At 35.3% G+C, this 23,046-nt stretch overlaps 1 protein-coding gene across 1 annotated transcript; it reads left to right on the top strand.

Annotated features, from left to right (window-relative positions):
* The first annotated feature begins 7,749 nt into the window (after positions 1 to 7,749).
* LOC116122791 (major strawberry allergen Fra a 1-2-like) lies at positions 7,750 to 8,720 on the top strand. Its single transcript, XM_031408605.1, has 2 exons — positions 7,750 to 8,035; positions 8,131 to 8,720. The coding sequence occupies exons 1-2, from the start codon at positions 7,852 to 7,854 to the stop codon at positions 8,409 to 8,411; spliced, it is 465 nt and encodes a 154-aa protein (XP_031264465.1). The 5' UTR covers positions 7,750 to 7,851; the 3' UTR covers positions 8,412 to 8,720.
* The last annotated feature ends 14,326 nt before the right edge of the window (positions 8,721 to 23,046 follow it).

Below are 23,046 nucleotides of genomic sequence, written 5' to 3'. Positions count from 1 at the left end.
CATTCGTGCTAAACTGTGTTTTCCAGAATATGAGGAATATACTCTAGATGTCTTGTGACACAGGAGCAACCAAATGTATTGCAAGAAAGCAATGTTTTCTAGAGGAGCTTTGGAAATCATTGGAAAGACCAATCCTAAATACGGTTGTAGATAGAGGTCAAAGTATGATCACGAATGTGGTTGAAAACGTGATTGTATGTAAATGAGAAAAAATTACTCTAAGGGAATCCTAATAGTGGTATTACTTAGAAGTAGATTTTATTTTCGGGAATGGCTTTCTGCAAGGGCAAACAGAAGTTAGACCATTTATTCAAGATAACGACCACATTATCCTTGGAGGTCATAAAATCCTATTCTTGCTACGTCTGAAGTTTCGAAGTTAGAAACAGTTTTAGACCAATAAACTGGCAGAAGTAGATCACATTGTTTTCCAAAATTTGGAAAAAGAAAAATGGTGGTTGAAAGCTTCTGAAGCAAAAAGAATGGTAAGGCTTGTATGTTTTCTTTCAAGATTGTTTGTTAGTCATCATATAAACCGGATCGCACGGGGTATATCGCAGAGGTTGTTCCCTCTAGTGCAGTCTTAGAGCACAGATAAATCAATAGATAAGGAGATAATCTTGAAGGTTGAAAGCAAGAGCCAAAAGAACTCTTTAAGGATTGAGGACTTGTAAATCCTTTAAAGAGAACTTTCTCCATGCTTTGATGATCAACCGCTAAATTATGGGAAATGAACTATAATATGCTTCGCTTAATTAAGAAGGATGATGATACGATAACTACCAAATCCTATCCTTATACTCCTGATGCAGGGAGGAATTTAGCAAGCAAATACCGGAATTGCTGGAAAAGCAATTAATACGCACTAGTAAAAGCCCACACTCTTCGCCGACATTCATGGTCATGAATAGAGCTGAGCGGGAAAAAGGCAGTGCAGATGGTTATCGATTATAGGCAATTAAATTAAAACTATTGATGATGCCTATAGATACCACTCAGCTTGTTTGAATAAAGCTAGATTTGGAAAAATCTTCTCAAAATTTGATCTAAAGTCAGGTTCTAGCATATCAGAATGGAGGAGTCAAACATTCATTTGACGGTTTTCACATGTCCGAAAGGATTGTTTGAATAGATGGTTCTGCCTTTTGGGCTTAAGCAGGCACCATCAATATTCCAGAGGAAATGGATAATTCTTTGGAGACTTATCTAACTTTTGTGTAGTCATATTGATGATGTTCTGGTTTTTAGTAAGACTAAAGAAGAGCATGTAAATCATCTTAAACTGGTGATCAAGATTCCTTGATAATGAATGATTCTATCTGAAAGAAGGTAAGAGGTAAGAATAAGGTGAAGTTCTTAGGCGTTGAGATAGGTGAGAGGGTATTGGTGTCTGTCGCAGGTAACCAAAATAAATCTAAGAACAGTAGTAGTGCGAGTAAGGATCGTTCCCACGGAGAGTGTCTAGCCTAGTTTATTCTACGTGAACAAGGATTTTGGGGGGGGGGGGGGGGGGGGGAGGGGTTGTTGAGTATAACAAAAACAATTTCAAGAAGAAAAAAAAAAAAAACTAAGGGACAATTCAAATCAAATTATTGAAATCAATCAAAACAAATCTTGGTCTAAGTTAACATCCACCATCGGAATTTTACAACTGATCATCGATGTAAGTATATATCAATTCATACTTTGAATATTCATCGTTGGAACTATTTTCCTATCTCTCCTTAGTTGCAGTTAATTAGGAAACAAGCGATCTAATTAATTTACTACTAAACAACCAAGACAAGCGCTAAGGTTTAATCTAGTAGTAGCCTTAAGACTAGAGAGATCGATAAAGCTGAACACAAAAACACAAGCTGTTGTATTTATTTAGTTGAGCGTTCTTTTTAAGATTTAATAATTCCTGACTAGCAAATTCTTAAATTTAGTTACTCACAAATTAGAGGGATTAAACAATTACGAATTTGATACTAATTTGCGATAGATTGCAACAAATAATAAACTAGTAGGCCTCTAGTAATTAAATGAGACAATCATGAAAACAGGCATAGAAGAACATACAATACTCAAAGCATATATTGAACACTAAAAACTGATTAGTTTCACAGTTTTATTGATTCTGAGGCCTCCGTTTCCTTCGACCAAGTTATGAAAATTTAGCCGCTCATGGCCATCATGAAAACTCAAAGAGAAGAAGAAGAAGAGGGGAAGGAGAGCCGTGTGTGTTCTGTCCCAATCTGATCTCTCTCCCCGCTTAAAAATATCCAATTCAAGTCTTTGAATTCTCCTCAATCTCCTAAAAATTTCTAAGTTTTATCCTAAAATAACATTTATCCAAATCTGATTAAATAAAATATAATCCAATATAACTAGGAAAGTGTGTGTTTCAGCTGTAACTTTCGTGCACCAGATCTTCAAAACTTTCAATGTAAACTCATATTTGAATTGCATGATAAGAAAATGTTCCAGAATGTTAGCAGTGCAGTGTGTGTCAACTTGAACCCAATTCCAACCTTGATGCAGCAAGTATCTCTCCAACTCAAAACATGAAAGTTGTAGATATTTTTCTTGATGTTCTACAGCATTTGAATCATTGCAATCGGAGATTTATGACAGAGTTATGCCCAAATTATGAAGCAATATCGAAACTGTCCAAATCACTAATTAGTTTCGTTTTGCATTTAACGCCTCCATTTGCATCCTAAATCAAAATAAAATAATAATGAGTACATTTAGGCACCAAATAAGTATAAAAGAATAGACATTAAGGGGGGAATATGATATTTTGCATTCTCACAGGTATTCAACTTCAAGAACATATCTCGAAGAAGTGTTGGAATTTCCAGATGTGTGGAAGATAAGCACATGTTACAGCAATTTCTTGGATTAGCCAATTATATGCGCGAGTATGTTCCTAATCTCGCTAATGTAATCAATGGCTTGACACTTAAGGTTGTGATAAAGTGCCCTGGGTTTGGACACTTGAAGATACTAACTGTAATAAGCGGACCAAAGCCTTAACAAAGCAATTAAAACCTTTAAAAACCCCAAAAGATGAGGATGCTCTTATTATGAGAGCGATGTGTCCCACTTATACTGGGGAAGTGTGCTTAAGGCTAAGCGTACTGATAATATTGAACGGATTGTTCGATATGCGTCAGGAAAATTCTCTCATGTTGAGATAAACTATCATGTTCATGAAAAGGAAGTTTTAGCAGCAAAAGAATGTATTGACCGATTTCGATTATTCGTAATCAGTCAGGAATTTACTTTAAGGATAAACTTAAATATTAAAAACTTTTATGAAACTCTCTTTAAAGGATGACAAAGCTAGACTAATTAGATGGCAAATTTGGTTTGCAGATTATAGAATCAAATTTGAATATATTTCTGGTAAATCTAACTTGGTTGCTGACTTTTTGTCAGACATTTTTCTGAAGAATTACAGGATAATGATGAACAAGAAGGAAACTGGAAATCACTTCTCATGTTCTAAGTGTAAACAACAAGAACACTTGAGAAGGAATTTCCCTTAAAGATAACTTCGGCTCCAAGGGTTACTGTAAAAAGGAAGACTGCGATAAGCGGGTGATCTCTACTCCTAAGCAGGCTACTGCAGCAAGGCGGTTAAAGAAGAAAGAGTCGAGACTATGACTCTGTGACAGGCTTTTTGCAAGTGTACAAAATCGCGCAAGTAATAAGCTCAAGTAAATGAGTATCAAATCCCAAGGGAACTATCTACCAAGTACCAAATTAGTCTATTTTGTTACTATTTGATGAAACATAATTTTAAGAAGGAATTTAATGAACAAGATAACAAACTAAAAACTAAACAAAAGCAGAATTTTATGAATATTTGGTAAACAGATCAATATGAATAAAACTTAGGGCATATATTTCACACCAATTTAATCTTTGCATTGACATTATTGTAACCTAATTAAGCTTATTCTAAAGGCCAAATTCCCTGATATTCCACTACTTTCTCTCGAACAATTAGCGAATTAACTCTAAGCAACAACCCAAAATATCTCTAAGTTGGATTTAGGAGTTAAGAGATCATTACGTTTTATAGAATTTACTAGAGCCTCATCGATTGCGGTAACTATCTCTAGCGTTCGCTCAATCTATGGTTTTATTCCTTAGACAAATTAGGTTTCATCTCTCGATCTCAACCCAACCCATGATATAATTCAACTCTCAGATCCTTAAGAATTGAAAGCATTATACACAAATAAAACTTAGAATTATGCTAAATAAGAATTAACAACAATAAAGTCAACACATATTCTAAATTGGGCTACACTTTAGCCCTAGAAAGGTATTTAGTTCATATTGTAGTAATAAAAACAACCATTGTATCCAATAACATGAGTTCAATAAAGAAAATATAAAAACTTCTCTAATTGGCGAATGAGAACTGCAAGAATTCCGATCTCCAAAATAGTAGCCGTCCTTTCTCCTTCTGTAATCCCCAAAAACTAATTAAAGACCTTTATTTATAGTGCTAGTGTTTTGAGGTTACTTATGAAATAATTAAATGCCTTAACCCATTTAGATCGACTAGGAGAATGCAATAACCCAAACATGCCCGTGACCCATTCTGCAGTAATCAGAAACAGTCGCTATGACGATTGTTCTTTCGTCCCAGTTCGTGATCTTCTAAATTTGGTAAATTCATCAACACTAACTTTGTAGCTCTCTGAATAAGCTTTCCAAAGCCATAAGAATCGTCAAATTCTGATTTCTACAGCTCAAGTTATGATCGAAACATCGAAGCATGCTCATCTTAAAGGATTTCCAGATTTTACGTTGTATCTTCGACGTGTCACAACTTTCTTGTTTCAACTCCAACTTGCACCGTTTGTTCCTACTTGTCATGAATTCCATCGACATCATTCTTTTTCATTCAAATACGGTTTAAACCTGAAAATACTCAAAATATACCCGTGATCCCATAAAAGGTATTTATGAAATAATTAATTCAAATTCCACAAATTAAACACTTTTTTCACAAATAATCCAATTAAATAACTAAAAAAATATATACTTTCACGCTCTTATCACTCTGATACTTCAGAAAGAGAAACCCAAAATTTCAACGCTTGAAAGGTCTTCTACGAAGGAAGTTCCTTTTTGTTTGAAAAAGAGGTTACTCCTAAGAAGGAAAAATAGAAATCCCCAAAGAAAGCAATGGTTTGCTGGTCTTGTAAACAAGAAGACATGAACGGACTTATTGTCCACTGCAAAAGACAAAAACTTATGAGGATTCATCATCAGGCGCTGCAAGCGTGGTGATCCCACAACTCCACAAAAATGGTTAATTGATGCGGATATTTGTGAGAGGTTTAGCTTTCCAGAAGGCTTAAGATTAACTCCGGCTAGTCAAACACTCTGGGAGGATTTGGAAACCTAAATTAGAATCGCATTGGCGACAGGTTAAGGGGAAGTACAACTGCAGAGGTGTTTAGAGAAGTTAGCAAGAAGGATAGCTTGGCTGGAAGCTAACAAACTGTTTTATGAAGACGAGGAGTTTAGAGGAACTGCTCTGCTTTATGTAGCAGGAATTCAAAAAATCGAGGTAATGAGAAAATGTCATTTGTTTGACATGATAGATCTCAAACTCGAGAATTTAAATAATCTAATAGTGAAATTGGGAAAAACTGCCTTGGCGGATTTGGTCCAAGGATTAGCAGTTTATCCTAATGGCGCTATGGAATTGTACGTTCCATGGAAAACCTTTAGAAAAGGTTATTGCAGAAATCTTTTGAATGGAGGATGGATCGACACAATGGAAATTGATGTACAGGAAGCAATGGTGGACCCGAATATGCCTTGCGCAGTTAAGCAAACGCTATGTGTATTGAATATAAATGTCGACACTTTCACTTGCATGATTACTTCCTCATTGCAAGAGAATTATAATGTTCAACCTGTACAGATATGGGAATTTCTTGTAGGAGAACCATGGTACCGAATTATGTTAGATAACAAGGTAAGAATGGGATCTTATACACTAGAAGAAATTCAAAGGAGAGAAGAGGAAGATTGGACCAGGTTGCATATTGCAAAACTGCTATTGGTTAAATCCAAGCTGGAAGAACTTGTTAACGCAAATGTTATTGTCCATATCCATAATGGGATAGTGGTAGTTTTACCAAATATGTATGCAACAATCCAGGATACACTCTTCAAACATAACCAAGCCCAGTTAAGAACGCTACTAGAAGGGTTTGATTTAACCCATCTATCAAAGTAGACTTTAATGGAAGGTACTATTGATCTTCTGAGGGTGGTCTTAGCCCACGACCAGGAAGCCCAAGAAGATGAGACTCTGAAAGATTTTATTGATCTTATAGAAGTGGATAACTTTAAAGATTGATAAAAATCTAGAGGATAGAGATTTGGACAACCGAAAATGTTCAACACGTAATACGCTGACGTGTATCAAACAAGTGGAAGATAATGCGTGGACATCTAGGATTTTGTCGACAGAATTCAACGATTCAGATTAAAAGAAGACATTGAATGTTGTGTATTGTCATTTGTTATAATTATATTTTGATATGTAAAACGTGTAATGTAATACTTATATCTTTATAAGACACGTGAGAGACATATAGATCTCAGTGTCATTATCTTAGAGATAGATGCTATTTTCTTATTAGTTTATTAGTCTTTATGGGTTTGACAAGTCATGTTTAGTTGGTGATTGATTAGACTTTTTGTTTTGTTTAATTTTGATTTGTTTTATGGATTCAATTCATTTGAAATCCGGACTTCTCTATATAAAGAAAAGTTTATGTACATTTTTATTGGAAGAAAAATCAAAAATAGTTTCAGTTTGTGAAAAAATTCATTCTCTCAATCTCTTGTTTTACTTTTGAGTTACATACTCGAAGCAAAGAGAAAGGCTTATTCAAGAAGATTGATACCCAGGTATGAATTAATCTTTAAAATTGAATCTATGTGTTTTTTTTTTTTTCCAATTAATCAACTAGGTGTTTAGTTATTAATTGTAATAATATTTGTTAGACAGGGTATAACAAATATTATGTGGGTGTAATGCTATCAATTATATATAGCCACATTTCACATAAGCATCCTTTATTCATAAATAAAACTGTTTTTTTAAAAGAATATTCGTTAGGTGGAAACGAAAAATAAAACTCCCCTTCTGTTTTATAGCAGCACGAAGTCCTTGACTTTAAGGTTCATAACTGCTGGTCATTGAAAGTATTATCAGTTTTTTTTCTAACGCAAAAAAGGGTTCAAATGCAATAAATATGGATAGTCTAAATGCTTTACCATGAAAAGAACTTTTTGAAGAAACTCCATTTGTATTAATTGAATTACAGCTTCATTAAAAATTAATAGAAAAATAAAATTTGCACTCTGTGATCACCACTAAGTGCACTTTATCGAGAATTCGTGGACATTTGACTTTAAATGAGTAAAAAATTGAAGTTAATTAATCTTCTGTCAATTGTAAAATGTCTATGATAGCAGTGATTCCATTTGCTTGTACCTATATTACATAAAACTTTTACCAAGGAACTAATATTTTGTTTTGTTTATATGTTCTTGTGTTAATATTAGAAGGTTCTATCCGGTCCAAGGAAATTTGTTGGCAAGGCATATTCTTAGTCAAGTCTGATTACCTGACTAAAAAAAAGATAAGGGATTTGAATATTCAGCTCTGTGTCATGAAATTCTGAATCCCCGGCCTATAAATAGCACCTCCACTTCTAACATCTCCACCACTCAAACCTCCTCACTTATCAGTAATCATTTCTCATTCTTCCTTTTCATTTTCAGTTACTTAAAACTTTCATACTTTTTAAGGTAATCATGGGAGTTGTCACCGGTGAAATTGAGGTCGCTAGTGTCCTCCCCCCAGCCAAGATGTTCAAGGCTTCTGTCCTTGACGCTGACCAACTCTTCCCCAAGATTATGTCACAAGCTATTAAGAGTGCCGAACTCATCGAAGGTGATGGAGGGGCTGGAAGCATCAGGAAAGTTAACCTCGTGGAAGGTTAGTTTACACCAGGATGATCACTAAATTGTTGTTAAAACTTGTTGCATCCTTGAAAAAATAGCATTAACTCTTGATTGTTTTTCGTTATGCAGACGACAGTTACATGAAGCAAAAGGTTGATGCACTAGACAAAGAAAACTTCGTGCACTGCTATACCATCTTTGAAGGTGATATGTTGGCTAACAAATTCGAGAAAATTAGTTATGAGACCAAGTGGGAGTCATCTCCTGATGGAGGATCCATCTTTAAGTCCACTGTCAAATTCTACACCTTACCTGGCTTTGATGTCCCCGGAGAGAATTTGATTAACAAGGCAAAAGAAAAGACAGCCGTCATGGTCAAAGCTGTTGAAGCATACCTCCAGGCCAACTAATCCTGATGCCTGTTAAAATGTGTTATGTGTTTGCTTTTCTCAAGCTATTTGTGTGGTTTTCGTTACCAATTACCAAAAATAAGTGGATCATGGATCATTAATGATTCTAATAAGACCTTAGGAGTGATAAAAGTGGCTTGTCAAGAGATCTTTTTACTTTTTTTTTTCAAAGAGTGATTATGTAAGGATTATACCAAATCTTGTTTGGTATATTCAGAGGATCCACTAAAAAACAAGATTCCAAGAAGTCCAATATGTTTGTATCATTTTTATTGAATACAAGTTAATTCAGGTATATTAAAATCCAAATCTGACCAACTTATTAGAACTGTTGAAAATTTGGGGAAATTATCCCTGGGCAATAAGGTAGATTATTTGTGAAAATCTACTTGCAAATGAAATCAAGAACATAAGATTAATTTCAACCCCAGATTTTACTCTAGTTCATATTTCCTTTACATGGGTACCTATTATTACATTTCCATCTATTCATCTCTCTTAGAAAATTAATTAATGTTTAAAATGAGGTAAATTACTAAGATAAGTAAACACAGTTTAATATTTTGTGCCGTTTGGTCCAAGAAATTTGCTATCAGACTAGAAAATTTTCATCAAAACAGTGTCATGAGATCATATTTTCCGTTAAAAAAAAAATGATAATGACCAATTAAATATTGTTGCCTCCACTGAATATCACAGTTCACAGCAGCCAGTCTCCAGTCAAACTTGTTGTCTCTTCAATTGAGGATAATTCTTCTCCAGCTCTTTTATTGTCTTCTTCAATGGCCTCTGTGCAATTAAAACTTTTTGTCTTCTTCTAACTTTCATGTAACAAATGATAATGACTGTAAGTACCATTATGGAGAATATTTTCTCACCCTCAATTTATAATTTTTTTCATTTACTAACAAGCTAATATGGTTAAACACTTGTCATTTACTGTTTCTTTAATTTCCAAGAGAGTAAACAAGTTGTCCACAAAAATAAGATCCATCTAATGGATCACATAAGATGTATACAGTGGTAAAGATCATTTATATTATCCTTGTTTAAACTATATGCACCGGACTTATTGATCATGAAGATCAAATAATACAAGACCTCAACTCCAAACTTTCTTCCGTTTGATTGGTAATAATTTTATGTTTACGGCTACTGAAGCCTATTTTCTTTATTGGAAATCCTAGACGCCTGTTGAAAAGGTCGATTTTTGTATGCTGAGAACGTCTTTGCTGTTACTCTGCTGAATAAGCCTTGGCGATTGTGACCACAAGTGGCTTGCAATGTTTGAATGTTTTATTGAAACAAACAATCTGTTGTTTTCAGTTTACAATAAATATACTAAATATTATCCTTTAGTCAAGCCACCACTTGGAAATAACTGGGGCCTTGTCCTGACTTCTGAATAATCACTATTCACAATGTAATCATATATACAGATAAATTTGTTTGGGATACCAGAAAACCTATGCAAAGTAATGTAATCTCTTGAGATGCCAGACGTCTCTGCTATATTTTCGGTTTCGATATTTTCAGGGTATAACATATATTATGTGGGTGTAATAGTATCAGAGCTTTGGAAGACAAAGGTATCTAGACCTGTTAACATGTTGAAAGTTCTATAGCATGAATAATAGTTCAAATGATGAAGTCTGTGTAAGTAAGACTTGTTTTCATTTAGATCATGGACTCGAGGGAAAACCGGAGATTGGTTTATTAAATACTATCATAGATAAGTTAGAGCTTTTGACCCAGAAGCTTGATAACCTAGATAGGAGAGTAAATTATACGGTGTATCGTATAATTGCTCTAAACGAAGAATTGACTCAGATCGGAAAACGAATTGAAAAGGTTAGTTCTGCACTTCAAAAGGTCAAGACACTGGAACACATCCTAACTATTTTACTAAGCCAGTAAAATAGGATATGTCCCTGGTTCTAAGTGACATTGAACAAGTGTGGCCTATTGAAGGGTATACATAACAAGAGGTTAAACAGGTCATGTTAGACCTCTGTAACGAAAACCTAAATATTCGAGAAGAGTATCCGACTTGGCTAGGAGTAAAGCGACTTTTGGATGTTATCCAAAAGGCATTTAGTCAAGGGTGCAAAAAGATTTTATGCTTTATCTGCCGAATCTCAACCATTGAAGTTGCCGAGTTGGAACTTCGAAATAAGTGGTTGGAAAAGGCTGAGGCGGTAATTCCTTATTGGTACGGAGAATCCCGGTCGGATCCGGATCCTTAACCATATTAAGAGTCAGACTTTGTAGCTAGCTTAAGGATTGATTCAGATTGACCATGGGTGGTCAGGACGTTCTGGATTAGTTTGCGGCAAGTCTGCAGGAAAAATGTCCTGGATTGCCTCCAAGGTATGCCCAGTTCGTGGCCAAAGAAACCCAAGGTGATTGGGATAAGGCAGTGAACGAGGCATTTAAGCTTCTAGGAAAAAGAATCAGGTTGTTGATTCTTTGGGAGGAAGGATAGAAGCTATTAGACAACTCGTGAGAACAAGATGTTTGAACGCCAAATTGGATAAAGAGGCCAAAAAACTTGAGTTCAATGAATCTTGTTATCAAAACTTTGATGGAGTGCTAGGACAATATGGCTGTGAGTCGAGGAATTTGACTAAACATCAAGGTTGGAAAAACCATATGAAACGGAAATGATCATTTGGTACAAATAATTTTAAGCCGAAACATTTCCGTAATATGGTAAAAAGACCTGTCACCAATAAATAGAATCTTCCAGATCATGGAAGGTTTATTAGGCGAACAGGGAAAGGTAGATTTAATGCTAAGTAACGCAGAGTGTGTAAGTATTGTGCTATTTGTCCATCTGGCAAAAACGCAAAAGATTGTAATTGTTGCTGAATGTGTGGTGACAAAAATCATTTTGCAGATAGATGCCCTCATAAGGGAAAGAAGAAGGCAACGATAAGATTTTTAGAAGTCAACGCTGAAAGCCAAACTTCTGAACATGAGGTAGTTTAGGGATAAAAAATTAATTCAGATGACGAGGTTTATGAATTAATTTCGGATTATTCTGAAGATTCGAATTCTTTGAAGGATGACTCAAAAGGTATGACTTTTGAGGAACAATATTCAAATCTTTAACGCATAGAGTATATTCATGCAAAGGGCTAGAAATCTTAGTGAATATCCTAGGAATAGTGGAATTGGTGATGAGGATGATCTTATCCCAATTAGAAACGAAGATGAAAATCCTAGCTCAGTAATTAGTTCGTCATCTAATTACGAGGATCACTCGAGTAACCCGGATAATTGGATAATTCCGAGGTTAACACCTAGAGAAGTTTTCGTGAAACACTCTAAGTGGTTATTTAAAGCCAAAGGCTTGGAAGATGTACACAAAAAACCTGTTCTTATAGCTTTCTCTCAGTCTCGAGAAGGTGAATTGGTACTTTCGAACGATTAGTGGCTACGGAAGGTTAGAACTCTTGCCAAATGGGCAAATGGCAAGTATAATTATGTGCAACTTGGTGCTGTACAAGTACGTGTACGAGGATTATTCCGTGGAGGAATGAATGTACCTGTTCAGGTTGCTTTGCTGGAAAGGCAATGTCTTATGTTTGGAAAAGCTTTAGTTGGCGGTTTTCACGCTAACCTAGCTTTGGGAGATGCCTACGGGACTACTAAACTAGGATATGTGGTTAGTCTCCAGGATCCAAATCTTAAACAGATTATGGTTCTTCGAATTCATACTTCAGGGCTAGAAGACTTAATGGCTTCTAGTGACGGAATCGTAATTCAGTATAGGTTGATTTATCGGTTGATAAATTCTATTAATCATATACGAATGAACTCTAGTGCAAATACTGAGGTTCATGGCCCGGAACAAGATTCTGTATTCCAATTCGATCTACGGTAGTCAATGCTAAGGCTCTTACATGGCCAAAACGATGGGTTTTAGAATATTCAATGCAGCCTAGCGTGATGGAATTAAACCCAAATTGGGGAATTCAAATCCAGGAACTTGATAATGAGGTTGAGGTTACTCTTCCTACGCCTAGAAACTCAGTGTCTTTAGAACGGAATAAGGAAATTCAACCTATCATATCAAGGAAAAATATACCAGAAACAGATGACACTGCTAGTGATGCTAGGAGTAGCAATAGCAGGAAAAGAGTTGGATATAAATCTGTACAAATTCCAGTATATGAAGATGAAACTCCAAGCACGAAAATGATGATGAGTTATGAAATGCATTGTCATGCGCTAGTTCAAGGTACTATTGACACTTGCATTCGTGCTAAACTGTGTTTTCCAGAATATGAGGAATATACTCTAGATGTTCTTGTAGACACAGGAGCAACCAAATGTATTGCAAGAAAGCAATGTTTTCTAGAGGAGCTTTGGAAATCATTGGAAAGACCAATCCTAAATACGGTTGTAGATAGAGGTCAAAGTATGATCACGAATGTGGTTGAAAACGTGATTGTACTGTTAAATGAGAAAAAAATTACTCTAAGGGAAGTCCTAATAGTGGATTACTTAGAAGTAGATTTTATTTTCGGGAATGGCTTTCTGCAAGGGCAAACAGAAGTTAGACCATTTATTCAAGATAACGACCACATTATCCTTGGAGGTCATAAAATCCCTATTCTTGCTAAGCTTGAAGTTTCGAAAGTTAGAAACAGTTTTAGACCAATAAAACTAAGGCAAGAAGTAGATCACATTGTTTTCCAAAATTTGGAAAAAGAAAAATGGTGGTTGAAAGCTTCTGAAGCAAAAAGAATGGATAAGGCTTGTAATGTTTTCTTTCAAAGATTGTTTGTTAGTCATCATATAAACCGGATCGCACGGGGTATATCGCAGGAGGTTGTTCCCTCTAGTGCATGTCTTAAGAGCACAGATAAATCAATAGATAAGGAGATAATCTTGAAGGTTGAAAGCAAGAGCCAAAAGAACTCTTTAAGGATTGAGGGACTTGTAAAATCCTTTAAAGAGGAACTTTCTCCATGCTTTGATGATCAACCGCTAAAGTTATGGGAAATGAACTATATATATGCTTCGCTTAAATTAAAGAAGGATGATGATACGATAACTACCAAATCCTATCCTTATACTTCTGATGCAGAGGAGGAATTTAGCAAGCAAATACCGGAATTGCTGGAAAAGCAATTAATACGCGCTAGTAAAAGCCCACACTCTTCGCCGGCATTCATGGTCATGAATAGAGCTGAGCGGGAAAAAGGCAAGGTGCAGATGGTTATCGATTATAGGCAATTAAATGATAAAACTATTGATGATGCCTATAAGATACCAAACAAATCAGCTTGTTTGAATAAAGCTAGATTTGGAAAAATCTTCTCAAAATTTGATCTAAAGTCAGGTTTCTAGCATATCAGAATGGAGGAGTCAAACATTCATTTGACGGTTTTCACATGTCCGAAAGGATTGTTTGAATGGATGGTTCTGCCTTTTGGGCTTAAGCAGGCACCATTAATATTCCAGAGGAAAATGGATAAATTCTTTGGAGACTTATCTAACTTTTGTGTAGTCTATATTGATGATGTTCTGGTTTTTAGTAAGACTAAAGAAGAGCATGTAAATCATCTTAAACTGGTGATCAAAAGATTCCTTGATAATGGAATGATTCTATCTGAAAGAAAGGTAGAATGGTTTAAGAATAAGGTGAAGTTCTTAGGCGTTGAGATAGGTGAAGGAGGTATTGGTGTGCTGTCGCAGGTAACCAAAATTAAAATCTAAGAATACATGTAGTAGTGCGAGTAAGGATCGTTCCCACGGAGAGTGTCTAGCCTAGTTTTATGCTACGTGAACAAGGATGGGGGGGATTTGAGTATAACGAAAACAATTTTAGGAAAAAAAACAACTAAGGGACAATTCAAATCAAATTATTGAAATCAATCAAAAGAACAAACCTTGGTCTAAGTTAACATCCACCATCGGAATTTTACAACTGATCATCGATGTAAGTATATATCAATTCATACTTTGAATATTCATCGTTGGAACTATTTTCCTATCTCTCCTTAGTTGCAGTTAATTAGGAAACAAGCGATCTAATTAATTTTACTACTAAACAACCCAAGACAAGCGCTAAAGGTTTAATCTAGTAGTAGCCTTAAGAACTAGAGAGATCGATAAAGCTGAACAACAAAAACACAAGCTGTTGTATTTAATTTAGTTGAGCGTTCTTTTTAAGATTTAATAATTCCTGACGTAGCAAATTCTTAAATTTTAGTTACTCACAAATTAGAGGGATTAAACAATTACGAATTTGATATCTAATTTAGCGATAGATTGCAACAAATAATAAACTAGTAGGCCTCCTAGTAATTAAATGAGACAATCATGAAAACAGGCATAGAAGAACATACAATACTCAAAGCATATATTGAACACTAAAAACTGATTAGATTTCACAGTTTTATTGATTCTGAGGCCTCCGTTTCCTTCGACCAAGTTATGAAAATTTAGCCGCTCATGGCCATCATGAAAACTCAAAAGAGAAGAAGAAGAAGAGGGGAAGGAGAGCCGTGTGTGTTCTGTCCCAATCTGATCTCTCTCCCCGCTTAAAAATATCCAATTCAAGTCTTTGAATTCTCCTCAATCTCCTAAAAATATTCTAAGTTTTATCCTAAAATAACATTTATCCAAATCTGATTAAATAAAAATAAAATAAAGTCCTAATATAACTAGGAAAGTGGTGTTTCCAGCTGTAACTTTCGTGCACCAGATCTTCAAAACTTTCAATTGTAAACTACATATTTGAATTGCATGATAAGACAGAATGTTCCAGAATGTTAGCAGTGCAGGTGTGTCAACTTGAAGCCCAATTCCAACCTTGATGCAGCAAGTATCTCTCCAAACTCAAAACATGAAAGTTGTAGATATTTTTCTTGATGTTCTACAGCATTTTGAATCATTGCAATCGGAGATTTAATGACAGAGTTATGCCCAAATTATGAAGCAATATCGAAACTGTCCAAAATCACCTAATTAGTTTCGTTTTGCATTTAACGCCTCCATTTGCATCCTAAATCAAAATAAAATAATAATGAGTACATTTAGGCACCAAATAAGTATAAAAGAATAGACATTAAGGGGGGAATATGATATTTTGCATTCTCATCAGGTATTCAACTTCAAGAACATATCTCGAAGAAGTTGTTGGAATTTCCAGATGTGCTGGAAGATAAGCACATGTTACAGCAATTTCTTGGATTAGCCAATTATATGCGCGAGTATGTTCCTAATCTCGCTAATGTAATCAATGGCTTGACACTTAAGGTTAGTGATAAAGTGCCCTGGGTTTGGACACTTGAAGATACTAACTGTAATAAGCGGACCAAAGCCTTAACAAAGCAATTAAAACCTTTAAAACTCCCAAAAGATGAGGATGCTCTTATTATAGAGAGCGATGTGTCCCACTTATACTGGGGAAGTGTGCTTAAGGCTAAGCGTACTGATAATATTGAACGGATTGTTCGATATGCGTCAGGAAAATTCTCTCATGTTGAGATAAACTATCATGTTCATGAAAAGGAAGTTTTAGCAGCAAAAGAATGTATTGACCGATTTCGATTATTCGTAATCAGTCAGGAATTTACTTTAAGGATAAACTTTAAATATTTAAAAACTTTTATGAAACTCTCTTTAAAGGATGACAAAGCTAGACTAATTAGATGGCAAATTTGGTTTGCAGATTATAGAATCAAATTTGAATATATTTCTGGTAAATCTAACTTGGTTGCTGACTTTTTGTCCAGACATTTTTCTGAAGAATTACAGGATAATGATGAACAAGAAGGAAACTGGAAATCACTTCTCATGTTCTAAGTGTAAACAACAAGAACACTTGAGAAGGAATTGTCCCTTAAAGATAACTTCGGCTCCAAGGGTTACTGTTAAAAAGGAGAAGACTGCGGATAAGCGGGTGATCTCTACTCCTAAGCAGGCTACTGCAGCAAAGCAGGTTAAAGAAGGAAAGAGTCGAGACTATGACTCTGTGACAGGCTTTTTGCAAGTGTACAAAATCGCGCAAGTAATAAAGCTCAAGTAAATGAGTATCAAATCCCAAGGGAACTATCTACCAAGTACCAAATTAGTCTATTTTGTTACTATTTGATGAAACATAATTTTAAGAAGGAATTTAATGAACAAGATAACAAACTAAAAACTAAACAAAAGCAGAATTTTATGAATAATTTGGTAAACAGATCAATATGAATAAAACTTAGGGCATATATTTCACACCAATTTAATCTTATGCATTGACAATTATTGTAACCTAATTAAGCTTATTCTAAAGGCCAAATTCCCTGATATTCCACTTACTTTCTCTCGAACAATTAGCGAATTAACTCTTAAGCAACAACCCAAAATATCTCTAAGTTGGATTTAGGAGTTAAGAGATCATTACGTTTTATAGAATTTACTAGAGCCTCATCGATTGCGGTAACCTATCTCTAGCGTTCGCTCAATCTATGGTTTTATTACCTTAGACAAATTAGGTTTCATCTCTCGATCTCAACCCAACCCATGATATAATTCAACTCTCAGATCCTTAAGAATTGAAAGCATTATACACAATAATAAAACTTAGAATTAATGCTAAATAAGAATTAACAACAATAAAGTCAACACATATTCATAAATTGGGCTACATCTTTAGCCCTAGAAAAGGTATTTAGTTCATAATTGTAGTAATAAAAACAACCATTGTATCCAATAACATGAGTTCAATAAAGAAAAATATAAAAACTTCTCTAATTGGCGAATGAGAACTGCAAGAATTCCGATCTCCAAAATAGTAGCCGTCCTTTCTCCTTCTGTAATCCCCAAAAACTAATTAAAGACCTTTATTTATAGTGCTAGTGTTTTGAGGTTACTTATGAAATAATTAAATGCCTTAACCCATTTAGATTCGGACTAGGAGAATGCAATAACCCAAACATGCCCGTGACCCATTACTGCAGTAATCAGAAACAGTCGCTATGACGATTGTTCTTTCTGTCCCACAAGTTCGTGATCTTCTAAATTTGGTAAATTCATCAACACTAACTTTGTAGCTCTCTGAATAAGCTTTCCAAAGCCATAAGAATCGTCAAATTCTGATTTCTACAGCTCAAGTTATGATCGAAACATCGAAGCATGCTCATCTTAAAGGATTTCCAGATTTTACGTTGTATCTTCGACGTGTCACAACTTTCTTGTTTCAACTCCAATTCTTGCACCGTTTGTTCCTACTTGTCATGAATTCCATCGACATCATTCTTTTTCATTCAAATATCGGTTTAAACCTGAAAATACTCAAAATATACCCGTGATCCCATAAAAGGTATTTATGAAATAATTAATTCAAATTCCACAAATTAAACACATTTTTTCACAAATAATCCAATTAAATAACTAAAAAAATATATACTTTCACGCTCTTATCACTCTGATACTTCAGAAAGAAGAAACCCAAAATTTCAACGCTTGAAAGGTACTTCTACGAAGGAAGTTACTTTTGAAAAGGAGGTTACTCCTAAGAAGGAAAAATAGAAATCCCCAAAGAAAGCAATGGTTTGCTGGTCTTGTAAACAAGAAGGACATGAACGGGCTTATTGTCCACTGCAAAAGACAAAAACTTATGAGGATTCATCATCAGGCGCTGCAAGCGTGGTGATCCCACAACTCCACAAAAATGGTTAATTGATGCGGATATTTGTGAGAGGTTTAGCTTTCCAGAAGGCTTAAGATTAACTCCGGCTAGTCAAACACTCTGGGAGGATTTGGAAACCTAAATTAGAATCTCATTGGCGACAGGTTAAGGGAAAGTACAACTGCAGAGGTGTTTAGAGAAGTTAGCAAGAAGGATAGCTTGGCTGGAAGCTGACAAACTGTTTTATGAAGACGAGGAGTTTAAAGGAACTGCTCTGCTTTATGTAGCAGGAATTCAAAAAATCGAGGTAATGAGAAAATGTCATTTGTTTGACATGATAGATCTCAAACTCGAGAATTTAAATAATCTAATAGTGAAATTGGGAAAAACTGCCTTGGTGGATTTGGTCCAAGGATTAGCAGTTTATCCTAATGGCGCTATGGAATTGTACGTTCCATGGAAAACCTTTAGAAAAGGTTATTGCAGAAATCTTTTGAATAGAGGATGGATCGATACAATGGAAATTGATGTACAAGAAGCAATGGTGGACCCAAATATGCCTTAGGAGAACGAATAAAAGAGCTGGAGAGGAATTTTCTAAAATAACGACTGAAGGAAACAATTAAATATTGATGTCCCCATACCCCATTGATGTCCCCATACCCCATTGATTTCTCCTAAGGCTCTTGACCAATTAAAACTATTCTTTATTCTTGCAACTTACATGTTACAAACGATAATGACTGTATAATTTGCAAGGACCATTTTAGATAACAGTGTCTCAAATTTTCACACTCCATTCTTCATCTCTAACCTCAAAATCTACCTAAAAATCAACCAATCTTCCTCCTCCGCATTACTATCCTCTCTTCAATTAATTAAATGCATCTAAGTTAATTACAATGGACGGCGGATCCATGTGCAAGAGCATATCATGGAAGAGCAAATCAAGGGTGGGAAAGAAAAGGCTTCAGGAATGTTCAAGGCCATTGAAGCCTATTTTTTAGCAAATTTTAGTACGCCTATCTCTTCTCTATGTGTAATGGTCTCCGCAATAATTTTAGTTTACGATATTTTCAGGTGAATATATTATTATTGACTAGTAAAATATAGAATATCTATCAATTATATATATAGCCACATTTCACAGAAGCATCCTTTATTCATAAATAAATTAAACTATTTTTTAAGAGCAATATTCGGTAGGTGGAAAAGAAAAATAGACTCATGACACCTTCTGTTTTATGGCAGCACAAAGTCCTTGACTCCAAATATAATTATACATAGAAGTCGAATGGGAAGGAATTTTGAATTTTATAATTCACATTCTGTTGAATATTATATCTGAATATTGGTTAATGTAAGTACGTGGGAACGTGGTCACCATCCAGACTGGTAGGTGATAAGTTCTAATTAATTAATTCTTGTTGCAATATTTAACTCACACGTCCATTCAATATGCAACATCAAATCACAAACCCAGTCAAATAATCTCTGATAATGTATTGGATCCAATTGCCAAATGCATCAACAAGACTTCATTGTTTTGTTATTGTTATTATAATTTTTTTAACTCAAAATAGGGTTCAAATGCAAGATAGATCACGGATAGTCTTAATGCTATAACATGACAAGAATAAGTACCTTAATGTTTGTCTTTCCAAAGAAACTCCGTTTGTACTAACTGAATTACAGCTTACTAAAAAAGAGTAAACAACTTTTTCCCACCCAAGGTTTGCCTTAATGATATTTTTCCACCTAAAAAGTTTCAAAATACCAGTTTACTACCCATAGCACAGTTCCGTTAGTAAATTTTATTGTGAAGAAGGACAAGATGGTCAAAAGTCTGTTATAAGTAAGGGTATGATGATCAATTAACCTACTCTAGAAAACCCCCATCGCCACCTAAATAAACTCAATCTTTTTATCTTCCGCATAACCTTAACTTTGTCGACGCTGCCGCCGGCCATTGGGGTGTTGTTTTCTGTCGATTTCTTCACCAAATAAATAGATCTATTCACCCCTTTCATCCATTGAGCCATTCCCTAAATTTGCCCAAGATCTGGTTGAAATCAAACTTTTTTTTCGCAAAATCCTCCACCGCATTAGACAACCAAACAAGGCCTTATCGGCCCGTTTTCGACATCGACAACTACCCCCGACACCACCAAAACACTCCCCTCAACCTCCTAAACAAAACTCATGTTTCCCCTCCCTATTCGTCCCACCAATCACCGGCTACAACCCATTGTTTTGGCCGAGTGATTTTTGCTAATTCTAGTCAACTCCTTCACCGAAAACCACCCCTGTCACCACCATTCTTCTCACCAGCACCCCCTATCCAAAACCCCCACCCCGACACCGTTCACTTGTCGATCACTGTCCTCCTCTCTAGGGTTTGTTTCTTTACAAAATTGGGGTTTTTGCTCATCTAATGAAATTAGGGCATTTTAGAGGTTGATTTTTGAAATTGGAAGTCGTAAAAGTGCTTTGTGTGTGTGTGTGGATTTGATTTTTTGGCCGCCAGTGGCCCCCTATCGTCGGATTTCTGAAACTCTAAACCACCTCCACTAACTACTTGATGAAAGTCCCAAGCCAATTTCCAACAACCCATGCCTGTGTGCGCCACGCTCAGGCGACTGCTTCTACACGCACGCCGACGTGACTGCTTCTACACGCATGCCGATGACCCCTTATTTTCGAATTTTAGAGAGTTGTTGTGTTTGTTTTTACTATTGATTGGACTTGATTGAATGGTGGGTTGATTGATTAAAAAAATTAGATTAGATGGAGGTGGTATTGGTGGTGGTAGTGGAGTAGGAGAAGGAGGAGGTGGAGTTGGTTGTGGTTTTGGCCACAATGGAGGCTAAGAAGAGAAGAGAAGAAGAAGGGTATTTCCATCTTCACAATGAATATCACTATATTTAGCAAAAATTATTAACAAAACATAACGTTTTGTTGGTAAAGTGGTATTTTGAAACTTTTTGGTGGAAAAGTGTCATTAAGACAAACCTTGGGTGGGAAAAAAATGTTTATTAAAAAATAAATAAAAATAAAACCTGCATTCCGTGACTAGGCTAAATCCATTCATTCTTAAATTTAAGTTGAACTAATTCTACCATTGAGTGACTTTATCAAGAATTCATGGACATGCATTTAGCGCTATAATGACTAAAATTTTGAACTTCATCATCTTCATTCTTTTGCCAATAGTAAAATCTATTTTACAGCTGAGATTTCCATTTTCTGTAGGTACTTATATTACTTAAAACTTTTACAAAGGAACTAATCTTTTTGTTTTGTTTTTTCGCTCTTGTGTTAATACTAGAAGGATCTGCCCAACCCCAAGAAAATTCTTCTGCAAGGCATATTCTATTTAGTCAAGTCAGATTACGTGATTAAAAAAAAAAAAAAGATAAGCCAATTAAATTTTCAGCTCTCATCAATCACGAAATTCTATATCCCCAGCCTATAAATAATACCTTCACTTCTGACATCTCCACAACTCAAAGCTCCTTACTTATCAGTAATCGATTGTCATTCTTCCTTTCCATTTTCAACTACTTAAGGTAATCATGGGAGTTATCACTGATGAATTGGAGGTGACTGTAAATTTGAAGAATTGTATTTTCAATTCATTGATTTATCACTAAGGAGTTACACCCTTTATATAGGGAGTATATGATCTCCTAAATCCCCTAATTATGTCTATTACAATTACACAATATTATGTCTGACATAATTAAGAGATTACATAATCTCTAGAATATTCTGAGATCATATACCTGGCATAACTAAACGATTACATAATATTTACATGATTACAAAAGATTTACATAATATTATGGAAATCTTAACACTCCCCCTCAAGTTGGTGCGTAGATGTCACACATGCCCAACTTGTCTAACACTTGAGAGAAAATACGTTTGGAGATAGCGTTGGTAAGAATATCGGCCAATTGATCCTCTGATAAAATCTTTGGCAGTTCAATAATCTTTTCATCCAGTTTTTCTTTGATGAAAAATCTATCTATTTCAACGTGCTTCATATGATCATGTTGAACTGGATTGTGAGCAACGTCACATGCTACTTTACTGTTACAATATAACTGGATTGGTTGATTAGGTTGATAACCCAAATCTTATAGTAAAAATCTTAGCCACAAAGCTTCACAAATCTCAAGTGTCATTCCCCTAAATTCTGCTTCAACGCTTGAGCGTGCCACAACATTCTGTTTCTTGCTTCTCCAAATGACTAGATTACCTCCTACAGAAGTGAAATAACCAAAAGTAAATCGTCTGTCATCCACTGCTCCAGCTTAATCAGCATCAATTTATGCATGCACATTTTGGTAGTCCTTATTTTTAGAAAACAAGATTCCCTTTTCAAGAGCATGTTTTAAATATCTTAAGATACGCATAACTGCGTTCATATGCTGCTCTCCAGGATTATGCATGAATTGACTGACTATACTCAATGCATAAGCAAGATCTGGCCTAGTGCGAGACAAGTACATCAATCTTCCCACAAGTCTCTGGTATCTCCCTTTGTAAAGTGGTATTCGATCAGTCTTGACTCCTAATTTCAAGCCTTCTTCGATTTATCAGTTAGTTGACATGCTGACATACCAATTTCCTACAACACATCTAAGGCATACTTTCTTTGTGATAGAAAGATACCTCTGTTAGATTGAGACACTTCAATTCCAAGAAATATTTTAAAGAACCTAGGTCCTTCATCTCAAATTCTTCTAATAAGTACTTTTGCAGAGCCTTCCTTTCTTCTGGATCATTTCCTGTAACCACCATATCATCCACATATACAATAAATGCAGTGATTTTCCCTTGCTGTTTTTTAAGGAATAGTGTCTGATCTAAATTGCTCTGATGGTAGCTCAAAAACTTCATCGCTTTGGTGAACCTCCCAAACCATGCCCTCGGAGGTTGTTTTAACCCATACAGTGACTTTTTAACTTACATACCTTTTGGCTATGTTTCCCT

The sequence above is a fragment of the Pistacia vera genome, unplaced genomic scaffold (assembly GCF_008641045.1).
Source record: "Pistacia vera cultivar Batoury unplaced genomic scaffold, PisVer_v2 Contig138, whole genome shotgun sequence".
Lineage (NCBI taxonomy): Eukaryota > Viridiplantae > Streptophyta > Magnoliopsida > Sapindales > Anacardiaceae > Pistacia > Pistacia vera.
The sequence above is the reverse complement of the archived record's forward strand: the minus strand, read 5'-3'. Positions and strand labels throughout refer to the sequence as shown.